Genomic DNA, 24,239 nt, shown 5'->3' with positions numbered 1-24,239 from the left:
AGCTTGTACCGTTTTGTTCACGCTGGTTTCCACTCAAGTGCATCCATCTTATTATTTCATTACCTGTGAAGGAGCAATTGGCTTCACCATTTTCTGTCTCGGCGCCAGTATCTGGATTGCAATGCATCATGGTACATGTAGTCTATCACGGTTTTATCACAAGTTTTCAACAGATGGTGGGCACCCAAAATGGAATGTTATTTTGGTTTCAGAACATGTGTTCAATTAGCTCTACACCTGCAGGAGGAGAAAGTAAGAAGACACACAGACACATATTTTTTTTTCCACATGAACTGAGGTGTTTTTACTGCATTTCAGTAACAGACAGCCGTATTACACGTTGTACTCACAGCGAAGAAGAAGACACGTCCTCAAAGTCAGTGAACAAAGTGACTTAGAGTGGCCTTCAGTCCGCTCAGAAGACACACTCCAGACTAATGCAGGCTTTAAAAGCACCCAGTTGATGCCTCGGCGGGTCAATACAGCACACACAATGGGTGTAGATGTGATCGACAAAACAGTGGGGGGGGGGGGGGTTTCTGACACATAATCACTGGATGGAGGATGTGTTTCGCCTCCTCTCCAGTGATAATATGCAGGGTTTTGGGGGCTGTTAACGGGAATTTAGACCCTTCAGGAAGCAAAGGGCCGTCCAACACTTCTACTGATTACTGCTAACACCAGTTTTGTCCTTTTTGTCCACATGTGTTATCTTTGGGGATATGATACTCTTGCAGGTCATACACATCCATATAGATAGATGAACTGTTTTTTTTTTTTATCTTAATGTCAGCGTACAAAGGTAAGCTGGGTGACTATATATGAAGACAACAACTACAACTTTCACAGCACTGGCATTGGTTAATTTTAAATACAGTACTCAAGCATTGTTAGATTAATAAAAAGAATTAAAAAAAAACGGAAACATAATACCCCCGGAAAATAAGCTACTGTACGCGAGTTGGTTTCTCCTCTCATATGTTCCTCTGTGTTTCAATGGCATGACGTACATATTTGTGTTTAACCACACCATAATACAGTAATCCAAAGGGTCTCTGCAGGGTCTCCCTTTGGATTTCATACAGTACCATGCATCTCTCTCATGAGTTTCATCTTTTGAATTTAGAAATCATCGATAAACGTGTTAACATAGCGTTGTCTTCACATAGACTCAGTAATAATGTGTTTTAGTCGTCGTCTTTTCTCGGTGCACATCCACCCTATTGCATGTTGACAGGTTTTTGCAGGATACAGTGGCGATCGTGGGGGAAGAGGGGGATTGTGGGTTATGGGGTGTTGAGGGTGGGTTTTTGGGGGGGGGGGGGTTTCAGCTCCTAGACGACAGCCTGTGAATCCGTGCAGACCTGAGTGGTGGTGCCTGAGTTAGTCTGTTTAATGTCCGTCCTCCCGCACACACACCTCACTGCTCTGAAACACACACACAACAATAATAACATCAATAATAAGTATAATAAATAAACAAATGACAGCAGAATGTGTCTGAGAAGTGCACATGATGTGGATAATCACTCTGTTATGCTGATGATACTGTTGACTCTTTTAAAAGTTATTTAAAGAGTTATTCTATCCTATGTTCTTATTGTGTTTTTAGCACTTCTTAAGGCTTGTGTGGTCATTTATTCTTTTATGATTCCTATGATGTTTTAATGTTTTGTCAAGCACTTTGTGACTATGTCTGTGAAAAGCGCTTTATAAATAAATGTTACTTACTTTTTACCCTTTTACCCTTTTTACTTACTATATTATACGTCTATTTATACAATTTCCATAAGATGATTAAAAAGGTGTTGACAGCATAGTGAAATGAAGAGACAGTCTGGAGAAGTTAACAGCTCAGGTTAAAGTGTAATTGCTGCCATATTATAGTGACTTAAATGAAGTTATTATAACATTTGTCTCTCCTAAGAGAACACTGAAGGAAATACTGCCTACACGTTTTTTCCCAGGACACTCCTACGATGAAAATACTCCAGAAATGTTTGACAGCGATTTCCTCCTCAGTTTCCAAAAGAAACCGCAGCCTTTCCTCCTTCCTTCCCTATGTGAGTGTGTGTGTGTGTGTGTGTGTGTGTGTGTGTGTGTGTGTGTGTGTGTGTGTGTGTGTGTGTGTGTGTGTGTGTGATGGAGAAAGCCCTCTGATAGCCATCATGCAAAGAACTGACACCGAGGGGAGAGCAGAGCATGTAAATATGAACGCCTACTGGGAGGGGAAATGTCGAGCGGAAATGTTGGACGTGTGTGTGTGTGTGTGTGTGTGTGTGTGTGTGTGTGTGTGTGTGTGTGTGTGTGTGTGTGTGTGTGTGTGTGTGTGTGTGTGTGTGTGTGTGTGTGTGGGTGTAGGTGGGTGATGATGGGGCAGCCTGCAGCGCTGAGGATTTGCAAAATGCCAGATTGGCACGCACACATCTGTCCTCAGTGATTGGCTGATGGAGTGTTTTCCGTTATTCCTTGCGGCAGCAGCAGCAGCACAATTTGATTAATTAAAAGCATCCTTCTTAATTGGTTTGATTACATTTTGTACAGGAATACTAACTCTAATTGGAACAGCTTTGAGATTCAAGCATAGGGTTTTAAATATAGCTGCTTCAATCCAACATGTCATTTGTTGTGGTTTTTTCAGTGTGTGTGTGTGTGTGTGACACGGTGCTCCTACCGTACCTTGATGGCTCCGTCCACCGGGTCCAACCCCTGCTCCGACAGCTGTTTCAAGGCACTTAGAGCCGCCTGAGAAGAGAGGGAACAACAGATGGTGGAGGGAGGAGAGTGAGTGTCACCCTTCAGCTGCTTTTCAAATAACACTTACTCTGGGAAACCTGATGCCAGCAGGACACTTTCCCTCCGCCCCGTGTTGTCTTTGGCTCCTCGGCGCGGACTGTTTATCTTTCGTTATTGGGTTAACATTTCCACTTTATGTTTCTCTTGCATTTTCCTGCCCTCAGTCTGAGAGTGACATCTGTGAATATCACAGCTAAACAAATATCAGCAGGTCCATAAATCATAAAGGTAACACAACACGCAGAATAATCTGGGTAGCCCGCTGAATGAGTGAAAATAAATAAATGGAAGTGTTAATGGTGTAATGAGTTTCTTTCAAATTGACTTCACGTGGAGGAGGATTACTGAATTACTGACTGATAGACCATCATCTAAAGGCAACGTTGAGTATGTTTGCATGTATATTTACCAAAATATAACATGACATCATATAGTCAAAACCTGCTTTGCATATCAAATGTATGTCAGAATATGCCGTCATTGTTATTAGGGAGCTGGTAGCAGTATAACAATATCTTATTTGCACAAAATGTAGTTAAGAAAATGTTAAAAATGCCATATGAACATGGTCAGCAATGTTAGTTGTTTACCTAATGCACATTTAATTCCTATTATACTCGATTTGTGGATAAGAAGTGAAGCTTTCTGTGCAGAAATCACACTTTTTAGCCTCAAACTATCAAGGAAATTGCTTAAAATGTACTATTTGTGCCACTTTTAGTTCATAATCCCAACGAGCCATGTCATTTAAAAATACCTATCTCTAAATCCTCATTTAATAAGGTAATATAATATACACGTTATCAGTAAAACCTGTTAAATTGATGTCAAAATATGATGGCAATGTTATTATATAGCTAATAACAGCAAACAAAATGTCTAAAAGTGATCTTTCCAACACAATAGTTGTTCGGTAGTTGTTAAAAATGCCCCATACAGAGTTGGATGTTGAGCATTTGCCTAAGAAGCAACAGTTTGTCACATTCAGCAATGTTATTTGTTAACGTAATGCACATTTATTTAGTATTATACTCAATTTGTGGATAAGAAGTGAAGCTTTCTGTGCAGAAATGTCACTTTTAAGCCTCGACTATTCACTCTAGCTTTGTGCCAGCTCTCCATGATGTCATTTCCTTCCTGCTATCATAATAACCACACACACACACACACACACACACACACACACACACACACACACACACACACACACACACACACACACACACACACACACACACACACACACACACACACACACACCACACACACACACACACACACACACACACACACACACACACACACACACACACACACACACACACACACACACACACACGTTTTTAACATGTGTATTAACATATATTATATTTATACAATTGGAAGATATTTAAACCAAGGATAAGGAGATTATGACTAAATAAAGAGGGGGGTTTAAATGTATTTTTAAAGATAGGTCGAGCAAAGTTGAAACTAGTGCAATGACACATGCATTGAGTAAGAGGAGAAAGCATGACACTTCAAACTTTCAATTTTTACATTTAAAAGGAACCTGCCCCCCCTCACAGGAAGTTACACAGACTGTTTGTCCATCTTCTAAATGTCTAACTTATTCCAGAGACAGACACACACACACACACACACACACAACACACACACACACACACACACACACACACACACCACACACACACACACACACACACACACACCACACACACACACACACACACACACACACACACACACACACACACACACACACACACACACACACACACACACACACACACACACACACACACACACACACACACACACACACACACACACACACGATGAGGCCGAGGTGTTTCTCTGAGATCTTCCTGACGTTTTGTGATTGTAACGCTGTCGCTGCAGAGTGTTGATCGAGTCCTGCGGTGAGGAGAACCATCGCCACCAGAAACACAATTCATGTCACGAGCAGAAACACTCGAGGGCTCCTTCAAGAGAAGAGGGGCAACACGGAGCTGATCCTCTCCAGACTGCACACATTGGAGATTAGCTCCAGATGTTCACCCTGTCACTGTTAAACCATCATGAGCGACCATTTGCATTTAGTATCTGGTCTACGTCTATGTTTGTGTGATAATAAGGGCCAAAACTAATCATGTCTTCCATTTTAGATTCAGCTCTTGACCTTAAAAATGTAATTAAATAGTTAAAAGTGTGAGAAACACCCATGAGTGATCACTGTTGTAATATAAAAATGACTAAATCTGGTATTGAGTGATAATCAGGGCTGCAACTAACACTTTTTTCCATTTTGGAATAACTTTTTTGCCTTAAAAATGTCATAAAATAGTGAAAACTGAGCTTAATTTTCTTAATTTGGACAAAATAAATGTGTTTTCCTACTTCTCACTCATGAATGACCACTATTGTAATATAAAAATGACTAAATCTACTGTAGTATTGTGTTCAAATCAGGGCGGCAACTAAAACAAATATCCATTATCGATTGATTATTTGCCAATTAAAATGTAGTCAAAAAGTGGGAAATGTCCACATTCTTACCTTAATAAACATCAGTTTAATATATATTGTTTAAATAATATAACAATGAATAAACGGGTTTCTTACTTGGTATTTTGAATTGGTTTTCTGTGTGAAGTAAGTCACATTTGATATCTTATACACTAATAATTGATTGATTTAAACATGTAGCATTTGAAAATGAAATGTTTTCTATCAATATTCATTTAGATATTTGATAACATACTGCAGAATGAACCCCTCAGACAGAGACGTCGCCGTGTGAATAACGGTGTGTGTTCAGCTTAATGTGCAAGAAAAACATCCATCACGCTTTAATCCTGAGAAAATATGAATCCCTCCGCATGGCGTCTCGATGTGTCTCCGAGGAATGCAAAATGTGCACCATCACCTGCGTGCCAACGTCCAAAAATCATTTTCAAAGTGTTTAACTTCAGATTATGAGTAACATAAACCAGGAGTCATAATTTACGAGCGACAGGTGCAAGGGTCAAAGTCTGGTTTGTATCCATCAAATGTAGAAAAACAAAGCGCACAGGTAGTGAGAAATGTGCAACAATATGGAGCGACTGGTTTGAAAAATGAGGATAATGTCGGGTTAATACCTAAAAAGCCTTTCTCCAGAGACTCAGAAATCACCCCTTAAGCCCCGAGCAGACAATTTATGATGCAATGAGCTTTTTTCCCCTGTGAAGATCTGACAGTTCGGAGATTTAGAGCCCGGATATACTCACGGAGATTTAAGGCGACATCCCTTTACAACATGACGTCTGAAGGAATGTTTTCACTGTTAATAACCGTAAGTCATATCAGGGGACTCTCGATAAAAACGTTTTTTATACGTCTGCATCTGACCACACGGTCATTAAGATAAGAACGGAAACCTCAGATCAATCTCCATTTTCCCCCCATGACCAATAAATTGTAATCACAACGACCTCCCGCGTGATTACCTTTTGTTTGTTATATTTATTCGGTTTGGGATCTTTTCTCTCCCTGAGTAAATAGCTCCAGCCCATCTGTTGGAGGGGTGTTGGGGGTATTGGCTGGAGATAAACAGCCATAAATCTCCACGGTGATATACGACAGGCAGCTCGCTGAAGAGCTCAAGACAAATACTGAGGCTATCTGTGGGAATGGCAGCCAGTGAAATCATTATTTTTCTAATGAGATAAGTCGGGTATCGTTAGAGGCCGCCGCTGCACCGTCAACACCAGAGGAGTGTGTTTAGTCTGAGGGCCGAGACACGCAAGGTGGAGGTGTTCAATCTCTGTCAGGGACAAAGAGAGGAAGAGGAGGCAATGTGTAGAGAGGACGCTGAGTCATGGGAGAGGAAGGGAGAGGTTATGAAATCAATGCTTATAATTCATAATGAAAAGGACACCAAGAGCTCTACCTAATCTCAGGGTTGGGTTTAAGCTAAAAATGTGTTTTCTTTCCACATCTCAAAGCTTTCTGAACACTCGAAATCCAATTAGAAATTGAGCCGTGAGCACCGCTAATCGTTTAAAACACACTTTCAAACAGTCTTTACTGCAAGGTAGTCATTGCACAACAAGCACTTCAGATCAAGCTTAAAGGTAGCTTAATTAGCACAGCGTCAAAAGAAACAGTGCCTCATTCACTTCAATGAGACAAATGCATTGGCACAGCAGGGGGGCTCCACGGGGGGGGGGCTCCAAGAACAAAATGCAGGCTTGTTTTAGCACATGAATCCAACATTTTGCCCCAAAACAAATCATCAGGAAATGCAATTACGAAACGCGGTGTTTTCTAGCAATCCGAGCAGTATCATCTTCTGATTGGCCTCATCACTCCCTCCTCACCTTCATCCTTTCCTCGCCTCATCTTCAGATAACAACCCGGCGCTCTCCATCAATCCAGGAGCAAACTGAAGCCCCACGGACTCTCGACAGATCCATCTATCTATCTATCTTGAGTTCAAAGACCTTGGACGGACGGACGCTCTGAGTTTCTGACGCGGAGTGACAAGAGCGGATCATTTTTCTGCGCCTGCTGCGATCTTAATGGCTTCGGCAACAGACGGTTCACTTCCATCAGCGTCTTGACCAAACAAAGAGTCCCCCAGGAGTCCTGATGGATCGCTGGATCACATGGACGAAGGGAAGCAAAGGTTTTGGGAATGGTGACAGTAGAGGAAAAATGAAATGTTTGGTGGGAAAGGAAGCAGAAGTAGAAGCTTCAAATCCCTTTGATTCTCCATCACTTTGAAGACACCAGGGAGGTCCGAAATGATGTGGAGACCACCAGCTCATCATCCACTCTCTTTTTTAGATTAGATTTTTATTAGCAACCCCCCGCTTTAAATGTTCTTTTAGTCTTTATATTATTTTATAGGTCTTAGTCTTTTCGATTTTGTATTTCTGTTGTACCGATATGTTCACTTTGTTTTATGGGGTTTTATAGTTGATATTGTTGCATCGACTCAGTTGTCTTGTGTCTTATCTGTCGGAGAGAAACCATTATTTATTGTATTGTTATTATCATACCTTTGACCTCCTTGTGTCTCTCAACCTGATCACATGTTATATGTTGCTGCATGTACCTTTTAAAGTTCTTAACAAATAATCTGAGGGGAATTTCTTGTTGTGTATTTTTAACTAGTGATGTGCTATTTTGTAAAGCACTTTGAGCTGCATGTGTTGTATGAAAAGTGCTATATAAATAAAGCTTTATTGTTATTATTATTATACCTCTCCATTTTTTACATCACTGAATAGTCATAAAAATTTTATAAAAAAGTTGAAATCTGTGCTTAATTTTGACAGTTTTCCTCCTTCGTACCATTTAAACATCAAATAAATATATATATATAATTTAATAAAAAGCGTATGCCACTTGCTTGAAGAAAGAGAGAAGCCTAGTTTGTTCTCTGTTCTCCTGGCTTTAACACATGAAAGCACGGACAACAGATCAGGGAGTACAGTGTGGTGTTTCCATCTTTAAAAAGCAGAGCCAGACTCTCCTTTCTCCAGCTTGAGAGTCCAGAAGAACTCCTTTCTCCAGCTTGAGAGTCCAGAAGAACTCCTTTCTCCAGCTTTAGAGTCCAGAAGAACTCCTTTCTCCAGCTTGAGAGTCCAGAAGAACTCTTTTCTCCAGCTTGAGAGTCCAGAAGAACTCTTTTCTCCAGCTTTAGAGTCCAGAAGAACTCCTTTCTCCAGCTTGAGAGTCCAGAAGAACTCCTTTCTCCAGCTTGAGAGTCCAGAAGAACTCCTTTCTCCAGCTTTAGAGTCCAGAAGAACTCTTTTCTCCAGCTTGAGAGTCCAGAAGAACTCCTTTCTCCAGCTTGAGAGTCCAGAAGAACTCTTTTCTCCAGCTTTAGAGTCCAGAAGAACTCCTTTCTCCAGCTTGAGAGTCCAGAAGAACTCCTTTCTCCAGCTTGAGAGTCCAGAAGAACTCCTTTCTCCAGCTTGAGAGTCCAGAAGAACTCCTTTCTCCAGCTTTAGAGTCCAGAAGAACTCTTTTCTCCAGCTTGAGAGTCCAGAAGAACTCCTTTCTCCAGCTTGAGAGTCCAGAAGAACTCCTTTCTCCAGCTTGAGAGTCCAGAAGAACTCCTTTCTCCAGCTTGAGAGTCCAGAAGAACTCCTTTCTCCAGCTTTAGAGTCCAGAAGAACTCCTTTCTCCAGCCTGAGAGTCCAGAAGAACTCCTTTCTCCAGCTTTAGAGTCCAGAAGAACTCCTTTCTCCAGCTTGAGAGTCCAGAAGAACTCCTTTTCTCCAGCTTTAGAGTCCAGAAGAACTTCCTTTCTCCAGCTTGAGAGTCCAGAAGAACTCCTTTCTCCAGCTTGAGAGTCCAGAAGAACTCCTTTCTCCAGCTTGAGAGTCCAGAAGAACTCCTTTCTCCAGCTTGAGAGTCCAGAAGAACTCCTTTCTCCAGCTTTAGAGTCCAGAAGAACTTCTTTCTCCAGCTTGAGAGTCCAGAAGAACTCCTTTCTCCAGCCTGAGAGTCCAGAAGAACTTCTTTCTCCAGCTTGAGAGTCCAGAAGAACTCCTTTCTCCAGCTTGAGAGTCCAGAAGAACTCTTTTCTCCAGCTTTAGAGTCCAGAAGAACTCCTTTCTCCAGCTTGAGAGTCCAGAAGAACTCCTTTCTCCAGCTTGAGAGTCCAGAAGAACTCCTTTCTCCAGCTTTAGAGTCCAGAAGAACTCCTTTCTCCAGCTTGAGAGTCCAGAAGAACTCCTTTCTCCAGCTTGAGAGTCCAGAAGAACTCTTTTCTCCAGCTTTAGAGTCCAGAAGAACTCCTTTCTCCAGCTTGAGAGTCCAGAAGAAGAACTCCTTTCTCCAGCTTGAGAGTCCAGAAGAACTCCTTTCTCCAGCTTGAGAGTCCAGAAGAACTCCTTTCTCCAGCTTGAGAGTCCAGAAGAACTCCTTTCTCCAGCTTTAGAGTCCAGAAGAACTCCTTTCTCCAGCTTTAGAGTCCAGAAGAACTCCTTTCTCCAGCTTGAGAGTCCAGAAGAACTCCTTTCTCCAGCTTGAGAGTCCAGAAGAACTCCTTTCTCCAGCTTGAGAGTCCAGAAGAACTCTTTTCTCCAGCTTTAGAGTCCAGAAGAACTCCTTTCTCCAGCTTTAGAGTCCAGAAGAACTCCTTTCTCCAGCTTGAGAGTCCAGAAGAACTCCTTTCTCCAGCTTGAGAGTCCAGAAGAACTCCTTTCTCCAGCTTGAGAGTCCAGAAGAACTCTTTTCTCCAGCTTGAGAGTCCAGAAGAACTCTTTTCTCCAGCTTGAGAGTCCAGAAGAACTCCTTTCTCCAGCTTTAGAGTCCAGAAGAACTCTTTTCTCCAGCTTGAGAGTCCAGAAGAACTCCTTTCTCCAGCTTGAGAGTCCAGAAGAACTCCTTTATAATCTTAAATCCAGGCCAAGAGCATCAGCAGGAGATTCCACATCTTCCCTTTGATCCTGATGCATGTGTTTGGACGTCTGCATTATCTGAGATTTCATTTAACTCCAGCTCTCGACACAGGTTGGGGAAAGCCCCATGAGCTTCTCGCTGTAGAGTGAACATGGAACGCACACGCTATTTGTTGTTTGTTTATATCACGCAGTCTGTTCTTCTTCTCTCGGTTATCACGCAGTCTGTTCTTCTTCTCTGTCTTCCGGTTGTTGCCTCTTTTGAATGACGAATACACACTACCGACGCCTGCTGGTAAGGAGAGTTATTGCCACTCACGCATGCGCAGTTCGTACGTGCTTCTTGGCCGTCGGCTGAAGTCTTTGCGGTGTGTTCCAGTGCGACACATGGCCAAGACGCAGAGACGCGAGGCGACACAACAGTCTGGGGTCCATCTGTGTCAGTTCTTTGGTGTCAGCTTGGTGTGTCCTAACCCTAACCCTGAAAACTTCCCCACTTCATCTCTGATTAACACAACCCCTATCATTGTTTAACCAACACTTCCACAACAGTTTCTTCTCAGAACTTGAGACAAAGACGCTGGTTTTGGATTGGCCGTGTGGCGGAAGTTCTTGATACTAACTATAGTCAAAGAGATGTCAAACAACATGAAGAGCAATGTCTCCACAGCCGAGTGCAACTACTCAAACTGAAGAGAGCGCTTTTATACAGTTACAGGGTATATGCAGGAATCCTGAAGTCAAATGAAAGACCGTTTAAGACCTTTTTTAAGACCCTTTCCATACATTTTAAGACCTCATCGCCACTTTGAGTTTTAACCGGTTACATTGGCGACACACTTTACCTTACATTGACTATATACAGTATTGATTGTCCTTCCTCCTTATCTTCCAACCATTTGGACGCAAACTTGCATTTCCCCATAACGATGTTGTTTAACAACCGGCGTAAACGGACCTTCGCGCGCTATCAAGCAGTGAGCGTGCGATGTCCTGTTCAGATGACGTCAAATCCAACGGGATGCCATAAATAAACTACACAGAATCACACTACACACCTACGCAATGATTACATTCAGGCAGACTGTAGAATACAACCTCTTTGGACAATTCATATACTTATTGAAAACAAGCTACAAAATGTAATACCTTGGAAAATGCTGTTTAATACTTTTTAATAGCCTTAATTTTCGCTAAATTGATTCATCAACTTTTAATACCGTTTAAGACCCCGCGGACACCCTGAGTTACAATGAATACATGCTTATCATGAGATAACTGACCCATGACCCTATCAGAGTACAATAGACCCCTTACTCTATCAACCAGAACTGCTCCCTTTTGTACCCTCCTGGATTGAACAATTCCCATTCATCCTCTTCTCATCCTGCACCGGCTGTCCGGTCTTCATCATGCTCCAAAGAGTCCGATTAACGTCTGTTTGGGAGGAGGATGCAGGACGGCTGCTGGAGAGGATGATCTAAGGGACTTCCAGCAGACTAAACAATGAGCAGAGTGGATTTCAAACGGGGAGTTTTACAGTCCTGGGAAGTGGGGGGAAAAACGAGCGCTCTGTTGTCGGAGATATATTGTTCTGCAGAGGTTCTGTTTTCAAAAGGCCAGAAACATGAGACAGTAGGGAGGAGAAAGCCCTGCCATCTTTTGTCCTGTTAACCCTGTCACTATCACGTCTAAGTCTTCTGAACGTTATCTATTGCAGGTCTTCTCTCCTCCTTTTATGATCCTGTCGTCTCCTCTCGAGCTCCTTCTCTTCCCCTTGGCTTTCATTTCCTCTAAATTCTTTTTATTTCCCTCCTGCCCACATCAAGACTCTGGCAGTGGATCACTTGAATACTCCCGTGAACACCTGTGTGTGCACAGAGCTGGCACTGTATTTGTTAATGCCGTGTGATATGTACATGGATTCTTGAGTAACTACAGAGAAAAATGTATTGAGATCCTCCGACTAAATCTCTTCCTCACTCTCTCTCCAGATTTCACATCCTCTTCCACATCAGAGGCGTTGATAAAAGAGTCAGTGTCTCCTGACATGTCGTTAATTCTTTTGAAGTCGCACTTCATACGCAGCAACTGTGAATGTTGTACGGCTAAATAAACGTTTCTAGGAGCGACGATCCAGCAGCTTACGGGAAGATTCAAGGCTTTTTAAATCCCACTTTAAATTCAATGTAAGGCTTTTTTTTTACCCAGTATCTACATCTGGTAAATGCAAGATGTGTTGGTAATACATTAAAAGTGTTACCAACATTTTGGAGATTTTATTTGACCATGTCGTTGCATTTTTTAAACTTCTGTAAAACAGTCATTTTAATGCAATTACCTGCTTTTTTATTTAACTCTCTATCAAATTAACAATATACATATACAGTATGAGTTATTGTTCCCTGTATCCCCATATGGGTGAGTAATGCAAGAGGTATCTTGTAATATAAAACACATTTAAAATACATTTTAATAACCCCTAGTTTACAATTTTGAAAAAGTAACTAATTGCGATTATTTTGACTGATATTGTAATTGGGATATGATCACCAAACTGAAGGCTTTGATCATGTGTGCATCATTAGTCTCATTATCATTGAAACATATATTAAAATGAACATGATGGGATACTATAAGATGTGTTGTTAGGTTTGTATCACCCAATTTGTTGGCTAAGATATCCCTGAAGCTGCACAGAACTTCAATTTGATTATTTGTGCAGCAATAACTCGATGCAGTGTGTGTGTGTGTGTGTGTGTGTGTGTGTGTGTGTGTGAGATGAGGGGCTCCCCGGGGGGGGGCCTTCGCTGACATGGGAAGCCATAAATAAGAGCGCCATGTCATGCGTCATTTGGGGGTCTGCTTTATCCCCCCCTCCCCATCATTGAGCCGCTGAGCATGGCACCTCCTAGGGCGTAAATCCAAAACATCTGGGCAGAGGGCGAGGGCAGAAGAAACCTCCAGAATACCAGACGGACTGTCAGAAAACACTCGGGAGGAAAAGCAGATCCCGCCCGAAGGCCTCTAAGATAACACGGAGCTGCAATCACACTCAGACAGAAACACGGAGTTATTTTAGATACATAACGTCACCATCATGGGACTAAAGCAACCAAAAGAGAGCAAGATGTAGGATCTATTATCTGTGTATAAGCAATACATACAGAATGGGTTACATAGATAGTATAAGCAATAGATACAGATTTGTTTACACTTAAATGAAGATGTGAGCAGGAATAAGAACATTTTAGGTGTCAAAGACTTTCACTTCACTGGTTAGTAGGGAATGAATGTCTATTTATTTGTATTTTTTCATTTTATTGCAAACTTTTCCTTGAAATGTATACGTTTATATAATTATTTATTCCATTTTAATTTGATTTCGGTTTAAAATAGAGCAACTGAAACCCATAAATATTCTGATAACACAACATAAGAGTTGAAAACATGCATTATGAATGACTTTAAAAGCCCCATATGAACAGTTTTTAACATGTGGTATTAACATATATTATATTTATACAATTGGAAGAGATTTAAACCAAGGATAAGGATATTATAAATAAATAAGAGGGGGGTTTAAATGTATTTTTAAAGATAGGTCGAGCAAAGTTGAAACTAGTGCAATGACACATGCATTGAGTAAGAGGAGAAAGCATGACACTTCAAACTTTCAATTTTTACATTTAAAAAGGAACCTGCCCCCCCCCTCACAGGAAGTTACACAGACTGTTTGTCCATCTTCTAAATGTCTAACTTATTCCAGAGTGTGACACACACACAACAACAACACCACACACACACACACACACACACACAACACACACACACACCACACACACACACACACACCCAACACACACCCACACACACACACACACACAACCCACCACACACACACACACACCACCACACACACACACACACACGTACTTGATAGTAATTGGGATTTTTTTTCTGGAAGCATTCTGCAGGTTTTCAAAAAGTTTAAGACTTTCAAAATACTTTTTTTTGGACAACAATGTACAATTGAATACCCATTTTTACTTTGTGTTGATACTGGCCGAAGTACGAAGGAAAATCTGTGTCTTATGAATAAAAATAAGTCCATGGATTTATAAACTTTCGTAAACTACACATTCAAAATATAACAGCAATCTTAATCTAGACAAATCGAAGGATGCAATATCATACCAATTAAATATCTAAGTCCTATGAAGCTGGAAGGATAGCACCACATAGAATACAATACCCATTATTATGTCTATAAGAAGAAACTAAACTCAGCCCTGATTTGCTCTATTTTGGTTGATAGTATTTGGTACTTTTTCAGGAAGCATTCTACAGGTTTCCCACAAGTTTAAGACTTTTAAAAAGGACCACAATGTACAATTTAATACCCACTTTTAATTTGTGGTCACACTGGCAGACGTACAAAAGGAAAATGAACAGCCTAAGAATGAATATAAGTCATATCTAAATCCTATGAAGCTTGAAGGATAGCACGACAGTTATCAAAGACAGATATGTGCAAACTTCATTTCCTATCTTGGTTGGAAAACCATGACGTTCAAGGTAGTCAAAAAGGTACCAACAGTGAGAGGAGTGGAAATGGATGATATCATCAAATGCCGTCGAGCAGAATCACTTCCTGGGAGGTTTGGGAATCACCCATGTGACTCTGCTCTTTGTGTCCATGAGGTTTCCCCCCCGTGACTCAAATCTCCACCTCTCTATAATCCCCAACAATTGGACTAAAGTTTCTCCAGAGAGCTTCGGGAAGAGGAGCCGGCCTTCAGGCACTCGCTCTCTTATCTGCGGCGAGATACTCATCGCTCCCGAGAGGCGGGTCTCTTCTCTGCCTCCTGATCTCACTCGGCTTTCCACTTTTCTCTCGGTGTCAGAGATCGACCACATGATCCTTTTAACTGCTCTCTTCCTGCCAATCCTCATTGTGCTGGATCCAAAGAGGAGGCTGGTGCTCTGGCTGCTTCCCAAACTAAAGGAAATACCGTGTGTGTGTGTGTGTGTGTGAGGATCCAATCTTAATCACTTTCCTTCTTTTGCATAGATAACACACTCGTATCAATCCCTAATGAGGACATCAGCGCGATGTCAAAGAGCTTTTTTGGCTGTTATCCGCACTTCCGTTTAAAATTGAAATCCAATTATTTCTGCGTCGCTGAGTAAGAGACAGGACTGAAATATCATCTGTTTTAAAAATGGTCCGGACTGATGAAGCCCCGATGAGTCATCAGAGAAGTCCAACTTTAGTTTTAGTCATATTACCTTTTATATATGTGTGTAGTCATCTGTTTAAGAATTAGTAGACTAAATATCATATACTATATCAATACTTTCTCAAGAATAGCCAAAGTCATTATACACTACTAGGAAACATCTATTAATCTGTTGTTAACGCATGGTACTAAGGTTTACATGTGCAACCCAGGCACCAATTGTGATAGGAAACATGACTTTTGATATATCTTGAAATGAAAGGCTCAGAAAGAAAGAAGAATATAGCCTTGCTTTTGCACAGAAGTCAGACATACATGCATCAACATGGTGCACTTTGCAAAATTAAGATGTATATCTATGAGCAACTGGAGATTTATGACCTTTTCAAAACTAATAATGATGGATCTGTTTAGCTTTACAGAAACACTTTGATTTCTGATTTCTTTCTCCGCTGTCTCCATCTCTGTTTCGACGAACTTCCTCCCAATCCAGCAAACTTAACCATCCATCTAAAAGTCCTCGAAACAATCTCCTCTCCCTAATTCTTACACCGAAAAAGGTACTGGGGTTCAGACACTGCACGGTTATCCGATAAGCAGTTTGTTTGAAGTTTGTTTGTTTGTGTGAAGCGCACTGACCCCTTTAGCCCAACAAAAAGAGGGCGATCAGATCCACTGAGGACTCTTTACAGGTGGGGAGACGCAGAGAGGAAGAACTCTACATGAAAGGGTTAAGACACAGGGTTATGGGAGAGAGGGGCTAAGTGTCTGACTGTGACAGCCGCCAGCTGCATGCAATAATCCCCCTCACACACACACAGTCAGCGGTGTGTGTGAGAGAGACTTCCGGTAACAGGAGAGCAGTCAGACGGCGTTTTACACCTCCTTCCTCCCTGAACTTCTCTCCGTTTAATCACCTCGTCCACGACACGCCCGTAAAACCTCCTGCGCTGTTTTATAATTTCCCCACAAGGCCCGTGACTGTTTCTCATTACCCAGCATGCTCGCTGGGCCTATAAGATGTGCACGGACATTGTGTCTTGTACCTTAACATCTGCAGGAGTGTGTGACGGCAGAGCTGGGAAGTAGTGGAGTACAAATACTTCGTTACTGCACTTAAGTACATTTTTCTGGTATCAGTACTTTTACTTCTGACAACTTTTTACTTTGACTTCTTACATGTTGAACACAAATACCTGTACTTTCTACTTCTTACATGTTGAACACAAATACCTGTACTTTCTACTTCTCACATTTCCCAAACAGGCTGGTTCCTTTAGTTTGAATGTGTGTTTGGTGGCGTGATCATTATTATTTAGAGTCATTGCGTGCCTATTGATTTGAACACGATCCGTGTATCCATCATTTCCTGGTCTTCTCTAAAGAAGAGGGACCAATGAAAACGTTGTCATGTTGCCGTTGTTCAGCATGGAAACATTCATTAGCTAACAATGACATTATTGTTCTATTAATATAAAGGGAGGTCAGGTACTCTTTAAAACAGCTGCTAGTTATGGGTACTTTTTACTGAAGTACATTTCAAAGCCTCTTTACTTTGACTGAGTAAAGAAGTTTAGTCAGTACTTCTACTTTCACCAGAGTATTTTTAAACACGAGTATCTGTACTTCTACTTGAGGAAAGGATGTGTGTACTGAGCCCCTCACTCACTGTTATGAAAACCCTCCTTTATTCCTATGGCAACTGAGAGTGTGTACGACAAAGACAGATTACGTGTACGACATGTTTACTGAAAACAATAAATTCCAGCATATGAAGAGAGTAGCTGATGAAGGGACCAGAGGCTAACCAGCCAAAGATGGGACGAAACACTGAAAACACATGTCTTTTTTAAAGTTAACAATACAGAGTGATTTTAAAGCCGCGAGGCCTGACGCTAAGTGTTCATAAACAACAGGAAAGCTTTCTGGAGAGGAACAAAGCCATGTTATGGATTCAGTCTGCAGACAAAATATGGAGCTGACGGAGGCGTGGTGGACCTCACGTAGAAATTAAATAAAAGAGGGATGATGTGATCTATGAGTTAGGATAGAACAGGAAGTGTATACGGTAATGTAGGACACAGTTTAAGCAAGATAAGAAGTCACATTTCTTGGTTTTAAAACATCGTATCAACAGTTTGTAACACTGAGTATTTCCTAAACACTGTTGTAGAAGAATATTCATTACTGGTCTCTTGATGTTTTCAAAACCTGCTTAAAATACTGCCTAAAAGCCCATTTGGACACTTGACCCAAGAAAGGGAGAAGAGTCCTAAAGAAAAAGACACTACTAACACTGTCATGGAGTCCAGCCGTATATATGCATTACAATTGGATCATATTTTCTACATTATGTTTGGGAATAATTGCGTAGTTTTCCCCCAGAACAGAAATGTGAACATCGGATGAAGCCAGGGTCCAAATCCTTGTTGTGGACATCTAATGGCGCGTTTCCACTACACGGCCTCGCTCGGCCTCGCTCGGTATGGCTAGGCCTCGTTAGGACTGGCTCACTTTATGGCGCATTTCCATTACAGTTTAGGAACTGGGGTAGTATCTATAGTAACGCAGTGTAGGCGGAGCCGTGACGTGATCTTCAATGAGAACCCCAGAAAAACAACACAGCCGTTAGCTGTTAGCACTCAGAGCTCACAGCTCCTCATATATGTTCAGAAACTAGACAAAAGTTAAACAAGTACAAACCACAGACTGCCTGTGTCATGGCGAATACAGTCGCTGCTTTATTTATGTCTGTATAGGCCGTTGTTGTGAGTGTGGACGGTCGGAGCATATACTGCGTTAGCTTAGCCGATCTCCATTTAGAAAACAAGCATTTTAAAAGGTGTTTCGCCTGCCGTCTGTCTGCAGACTTGACAAAGCATTAATTCATGGTTTTTACTAACCGGTATCAGTATGTTGTTACTTCGGCATCATTTTGAAACGTGTATTACAATTAAATCACGGTCAAATATGTCCATCTTGTTGTAGTTGTTGCCCCCTTGCCAACGATGCTCTCTCTAGTTTAGCATACTCAGCCCGACTCAGCCTCGTTGTCTCTGGCCCTAGACCCACGATTTGATGAGGCCAGAAAAACTGTGAATTAGGACCCGCCGGCCGGTACTAGGCCAAGTGGAAACGCAACCAAAGACGGGCTGCTGACGTCACAGCCCTCTTAAACCGTGCTCCGCGCTGTAGTGGAAACGCGCCATTAGATACTCTTTGTAAAACTCTATGAATCAGAAAACACTGAAGCGATCTCTGCAGAACGATCAGTGTTCCTGCACAGCGGCTATAACCCATAATTACTCAGTGATGCAGTGATTTTATCCACACGAGGCGAGAGAGCACTTAATCGTCTGTGGGCGAGTGTTTACGAGCCGCCTCACACACTTTTACAGCACGGCAAACACACAGTAAACACCGGGGCGGCTTTAACACGTGATTAAGACGCAGCTAATGAGATAGCGGACAGTTAAACTGTGAGGAGAATCGTAAAAGAGAGGGATCAGTTCGAGCAGCAGGCCGCTGACAAACGAGCTAAAGTCTCTCGTTTCTGCGGGGGAATGTAAATAGCAGACTTTGCATGGTAAAAGCCCCCCATGTGCACCATCCATCCATTCTCCTGCAGTGGTTGGTCCCATGAAACAGGGGTCAGGGTACTAATGGAGGACCCCGTGGCCTCTGGAAACAAACCCCCCTACTCTCTGCTCTCTTATAAATCAAGAAGGCTTCATTGAGAGTGGCAGCGTCCTCTGATGTCTCGGCCATGTCTCATTTCAAAGTCCTCCTGAAGGCTCACACGGTTCCTCACTGTGCATGTGTGTGTGTGTGTGTGTGTGTGTGTGTGTGTGTGTGTGTGTGTGTGTGTGTGTGTGTGTGTGTGTGTGTGTGTGTGAGAGGGGGAGTTAAAGAGAGACAGTGAGAGAAAGAAGAGTTTGGGTTTAAGAGAGGGAATTAGGAATAAAGAGCCAGAGGAAAGTGAGGCCTCTAAAATAAATGTTTGTTCAGTTACTATCAGAGGTGGGAAGTATTGGAGTACAAATACTCGTTACTGTACTTAAGTACATTTTTCATTACTAGTACTTTACTCCACTACTTATTTTTCTGACGACTTGTTACTTTGACTTCTTACATTTTGAACACAAATACCTGTACTTTCTACTTCTCACATGTTGAACCCAAATACCTGTACTTTCTACTTCTTACATGTTGAACACAAATACCTGTACTTTCTACTTCTTACATGTTGAACTCAAATACCTGTACTTTCTACTTCTTACATGTTGAACACAAATACCTGTACTTTCTACTTCTTACATGTTGAACACAAATACCTGTACTTTCTACTTCTTACATTTCCCAAACAGGCTGGTTCCTTTAGTTTGGTGGCGTGATCATTATTATTTAGAGTCATTGCAAGCTACCCTGCAGTATACAAAGTCATTCAAACTAGCTGCACCTTTACCAGCTTTGAGAACACTTTCATGATCAATCATTATAAAACATATCATATATATTATTCTGAAATGGACCAATCTGCACGACTACTTTTACTGTCGCTACTTTCACTATATTTTGATGATAATACTTTTCTACTTTCACTTGAGGAACATTTTGAATGCAGGACTTTTACTGTAACAGAGTATTCCTACACTCTGGTACTTCTACTTTTACTCAAGTACAAGATCTGAGTACTTCTACTTTTACTCAAGTACAAGATCTGAGTACTTCTACTTTTACTCAAGTATAAGATCTGAGTAGTTCTACTTTTACTCAAGTACAAGATCTGAGTACTTCTACTTTTACTCAAGTATAAGATCTGAGTACTTCTACTTTTACTCAAGTATAAGATCTGAGTAGTTCTACTTGTACCCAAGTACAATATCTGAGTACTTCTACTTTTACTCAAGTACAAGATCTGAGTACTTCTACTTATTCAAGTACAAGATCTGAGTACTTCTACTTTTACTCAAGTACAAGATCTGAGTACTTCTACTTTTACTCAAGTACAAGATCTGAGTACTTCTACTTTTACTCAAGTACAAGATCTGAGTACTTCTACTTTTACTCAAGTATAAGATCTGAGTACTTCTACTTTTACTCAAGTAAAGGATCCGAGTACTTCTACTTTTACTCAAGTACAAGATCTGAGTACTTCTACTTTTACTCAAGTATAAGATCTGAGTACTTCTACTTTTACTCAAGTGCATGATCTGAGTACTTCAATGTTCATAACGTTGCCAGATGAGTTTCATATGGATTTGAAATGGATTGTTTTCCTTTGGCTGAGAGCAGATAACCAAAAGCAGTGCAGACGCTCTGAAGCCTCTTCAGGGAGAAGAACATCAATATCATTCTGAAAAGCACAGAGGGAGATATTTCAGGAATCCTTTATAAAAAAAGGTAATTTGTTGAACAATTATCCCCCGTGTTGCTCCATGAACAAACGTTGCTCTTCTTGCATGCTTTCTGAGAATAAAACTGTCTGGATTAATTGAAGTGAAGGGGTTTATCTTTGTGTTAAGGAGATAGTTGTATTCCTATTTTGCCTCATTCTCACATCTGTTCGGGAAATATGTAGCTTCAGCCAAGTCTAACCTAGCTTCGTTCAAAAAGAAACCAAGTCTCCCTTCCAGCACCTCTGAAGCTTATTAATTAAAATGTCATATTTATTTTTATTTAATCCCTAAAAACAACAGGACATGTTCTTGGCTTGGAGCTGCTTTAAGGGCAAGTGGCAGCACATTACTCTGTGAACCCACAACCAATTACACGTTGCTTCAAAAAGGGGTCGATCCATCGGTTAAATCCACGTTAAAAACAACAGCTGAGGGAGCAGTGTCGTGTCATTTGTCTTATCACTAGATCACATTGCAGATAAATGCTCGCTGAATCCCTGCAGGCCTTTGAACAAGAAGATATTTGTTAAGACGTGTTTAAGGAACATGCATTTCCTCTCCTGTTTCACGAGATGCTCGAATTTATTCCCCACATATTTAAAGTAGTGTGGTTTTAATCCTGCGCTGCATCTCCTTTCAATGCAAAGTAATGGGGTCGGATTGGCAGGAGAAATCAACTACACAACCGCACCCACACACACACACACACACACACACACCCACACACAACACACACACACACACACACACACCACACACACACACACACACACACACACACACACACACACACACACACACACACACACACACACACACACACACACACAACACACACACACACACACCACACACCACACAGGGTGTTTACTTAAACGGCAGGAGTGTGTGACACCTCCGTCGTAACTGGTGTTAACCCCCGACTAACTGTTGTTGTGAGTGTTTCAGAAAGTCTGCAGTTTGAGGCCTGAGAAAGCGTTAACATCCAGATGAGAGGAAGGTGCTCATGCTGGGTGTGTGTGTGTGTGTGTGTGTGTGTGTGTGTGTGTGTGTGTGTGGTGTTGAGGGGTAGACAGACAGGACAACATTCCCCAGTCGCTACGCTCATCTCCATAACTCATTACCTGCCGCTGGACACTGAGGGTCATTAAGCCCCGATTCATGACTGCAAGTCTCACCTTTTCCAGCCTTATGGTGGTCGTTAGCGTTAAATAAATCACGTGTAGTAACTGTGTGTCAGGCAGCAGGGACCTGTCAATCAAATCTGAGTCATTTTAGAAGTTAAATTATCAAAATTGTGTACGCAAGAAATCAAAAACAACTACAAACTAATAGCATTGGATTTCATTAAGTCAGGGAATCAACAAAAGAGTGTAATTACCACCAACAATACAGGTCATTGTTCAGCGTGTGTGTGTGTGTGTGTGTGTGTGTGTGTGTGTGTGTGTGTGTGTGTGTTTATATAAGTATATGTGTGGTTGTTTTTATGCCCGGGAGGCATCCCTGCAATTACTGTCAGTGTGTGATTTGCTTTTGGAGCACTCTACGATGATTAATGCCTCGAAGCTGTTAACCAGAGGCCGTGTGTCACATATCAAGTTAAAAGGCTTTTTTATATCCATAACTACACAGGTTGCACAACACATGACTGACACATTGTGCAACTTAACAAGAGAACAAGATCTGTGCAACCCCGTATCAAATGTGTGTCAAACTTAAAAGTAATTGTGTGAAATGTTGTGAGAAAACCTCATAACCACCATAAAGCGATATTTCCACCCAGAATGACTTATTTATACATCAAGCCTTCAACCTGTGTTACCAAGAGACATTTATTATTCATGCACGCCTGCAAAGACGTAGGAAAGACGTTATTAAAATAAGTAAGTGCACGGACAACAACTGTGCCTGTGAGACCGTTGAATATTAGGATTGGAGCAAATATGCAGGTTTTTTTTATATGATGAGTAAAATGACTTTTTTTACTTGAATTGAACCGATTTTTCTCACTTTTTAGATTCTTTATTCACTATAAATCTAGTAAAACAAGTAAAAAAAGTTCCACCTGTCGAGTAATCGATCCACCACTGGTCATTTTGTTAAAATATACAAAGTAAGTGCACAGACGAATACTGTGCCTGTGAAAGCGTGAGACTTTCTAATATTAAGATTGGAGCAAATATGCAGGTGTTTTGGAAGTACTGAGCATATAACTATGAAAAATATTACTTTGTACTTCAATTGAACACATTTCTCTCACTTATTTGATTCTTTCTTCCCTATAAATGCAGAAAAACAAGTTATTAGAGTTATCAATCCACAACTGATCATTTTGAGGGTTAAGTATTCCTTCAACCTTCCCTTACTGAAGTATAGTTTGTATATTAGGGAAACTACACAGATCAGCAGACCGTAAATCTGTTTGCATAATGCTGATTATAAAACAAAGGGTTAATGTCATCCTCTGTGGAGTGAGAAGCTAACTGCGTCGGTGTCAGAAAAGGTGTTTTCTCCACAGGTGACATATCTCACATGTTGTCAGAGGGAGATGTCAAAAGATAAATGAAATCGCGGGCCGTTATCTCCGGGACCTTTTCAGCGAGGCGGGCTATCACTCAGTATCAAATGACATTAAGATAATGAGCCTTCGACGCTACAAAAGAGCGGTAGGTAGCGGGTTAGCATGGCCTCCCACATGGGGGTGAGTGAGGAGAGGTGTGATTAGTTTTGAGACCTTCATCTTCCACTGATTTGTGTGTGTGGGAAATCACAGTTGCGGCTCAAACATCTTGCTGCTGTTAGCATGGAGGTGATAATGAAGCTAACACCTCGAAGCAATTACCCTGCTCTAACGGGGCAGAAAACAACCGTTAATACGTGTTTAAATATAAGTTCCTGTCAGCACTTGTGTAAAAATAGTTATTTGCACAACATCAAAAACAATATCTTATTACGATGATAAAAACATTTAACATCACTTGTGGGTAATGAGGGGGGTATCACATCTCAATTCATCTTCTACATCCACACATCAAGGAATTTAATATAGATTGTCAGGTAGAGTAAGCAATCTGTCAAGCTGTTTATTTAAAAGTGGGACTATTTTACACATCTCTGATAACTAAAAAGAGTCAAATGACTTTACGACGAGCAGCCGGAGCCTCAGGCATTTCACTTTGGTTTGCAGAACAGAAATGATCATGTGTTATCATCTGCTGACTTACATAGGGTTTATGTGAGAGAAGCCTGTTGCTTAATGATAGATAGATATAGAGAGAGATATAGAGAGAGATATAGAGATAGATATAGAGAGAGATAGATATAGAGAGAGAGAGCTATGGAGAGAGAGAGATATATATATATATATATAGAGAGAGAGAGAGAGAGAGAGAGAGAGA

At 41.2% G+C, this 24,239-nt stretch overlaps 1 protein-coding gene across 1 annotated transcript in view; it reads right to left on the bottom strand.

Annotated features, from left to right (window-relative positions):
• Window positions 1-766: 766 nt before the first annotated feature.
• The window catches only part of stau2 (staufen double-stranded RNA binding protein 2), a 126,354-nt gene continuing 102,881 nt past the window's right edge, over window positions 767-24,239 (bottom strand). Inside the window, 2 exon segments of the mRNA XM_034132437.1 lie at window positions 767-1,428; window positions 2,680-2,745. Of these exon segments, the coding sequence (XP_033988328.1) occupies window positions 1,393-1,428; window positions 2,680-2,745 (102 nt within the window). The 3' untranslated portion in view covers window positions 767-1,392.

Source organism: Trematomus bernacchii, unplaced genomic scaffold, assembly GCF_902827165.1.
Source record: "Trematomus bernacchii unplaced genomic scaffold, fTreBer1.1, whole genome shotgun sequence".
Taxonomy (NCBI): Eukaryota; Metazoa; Chordata; class Actinopteri; order Perciformes; family Nototheniidae; genus Trematomus; species Trematomus bernacchii.
Note: the sequence above shows the minus strand (reverse complement) of the source record. Positions and strands in the feature narration are given on the sequence as shown.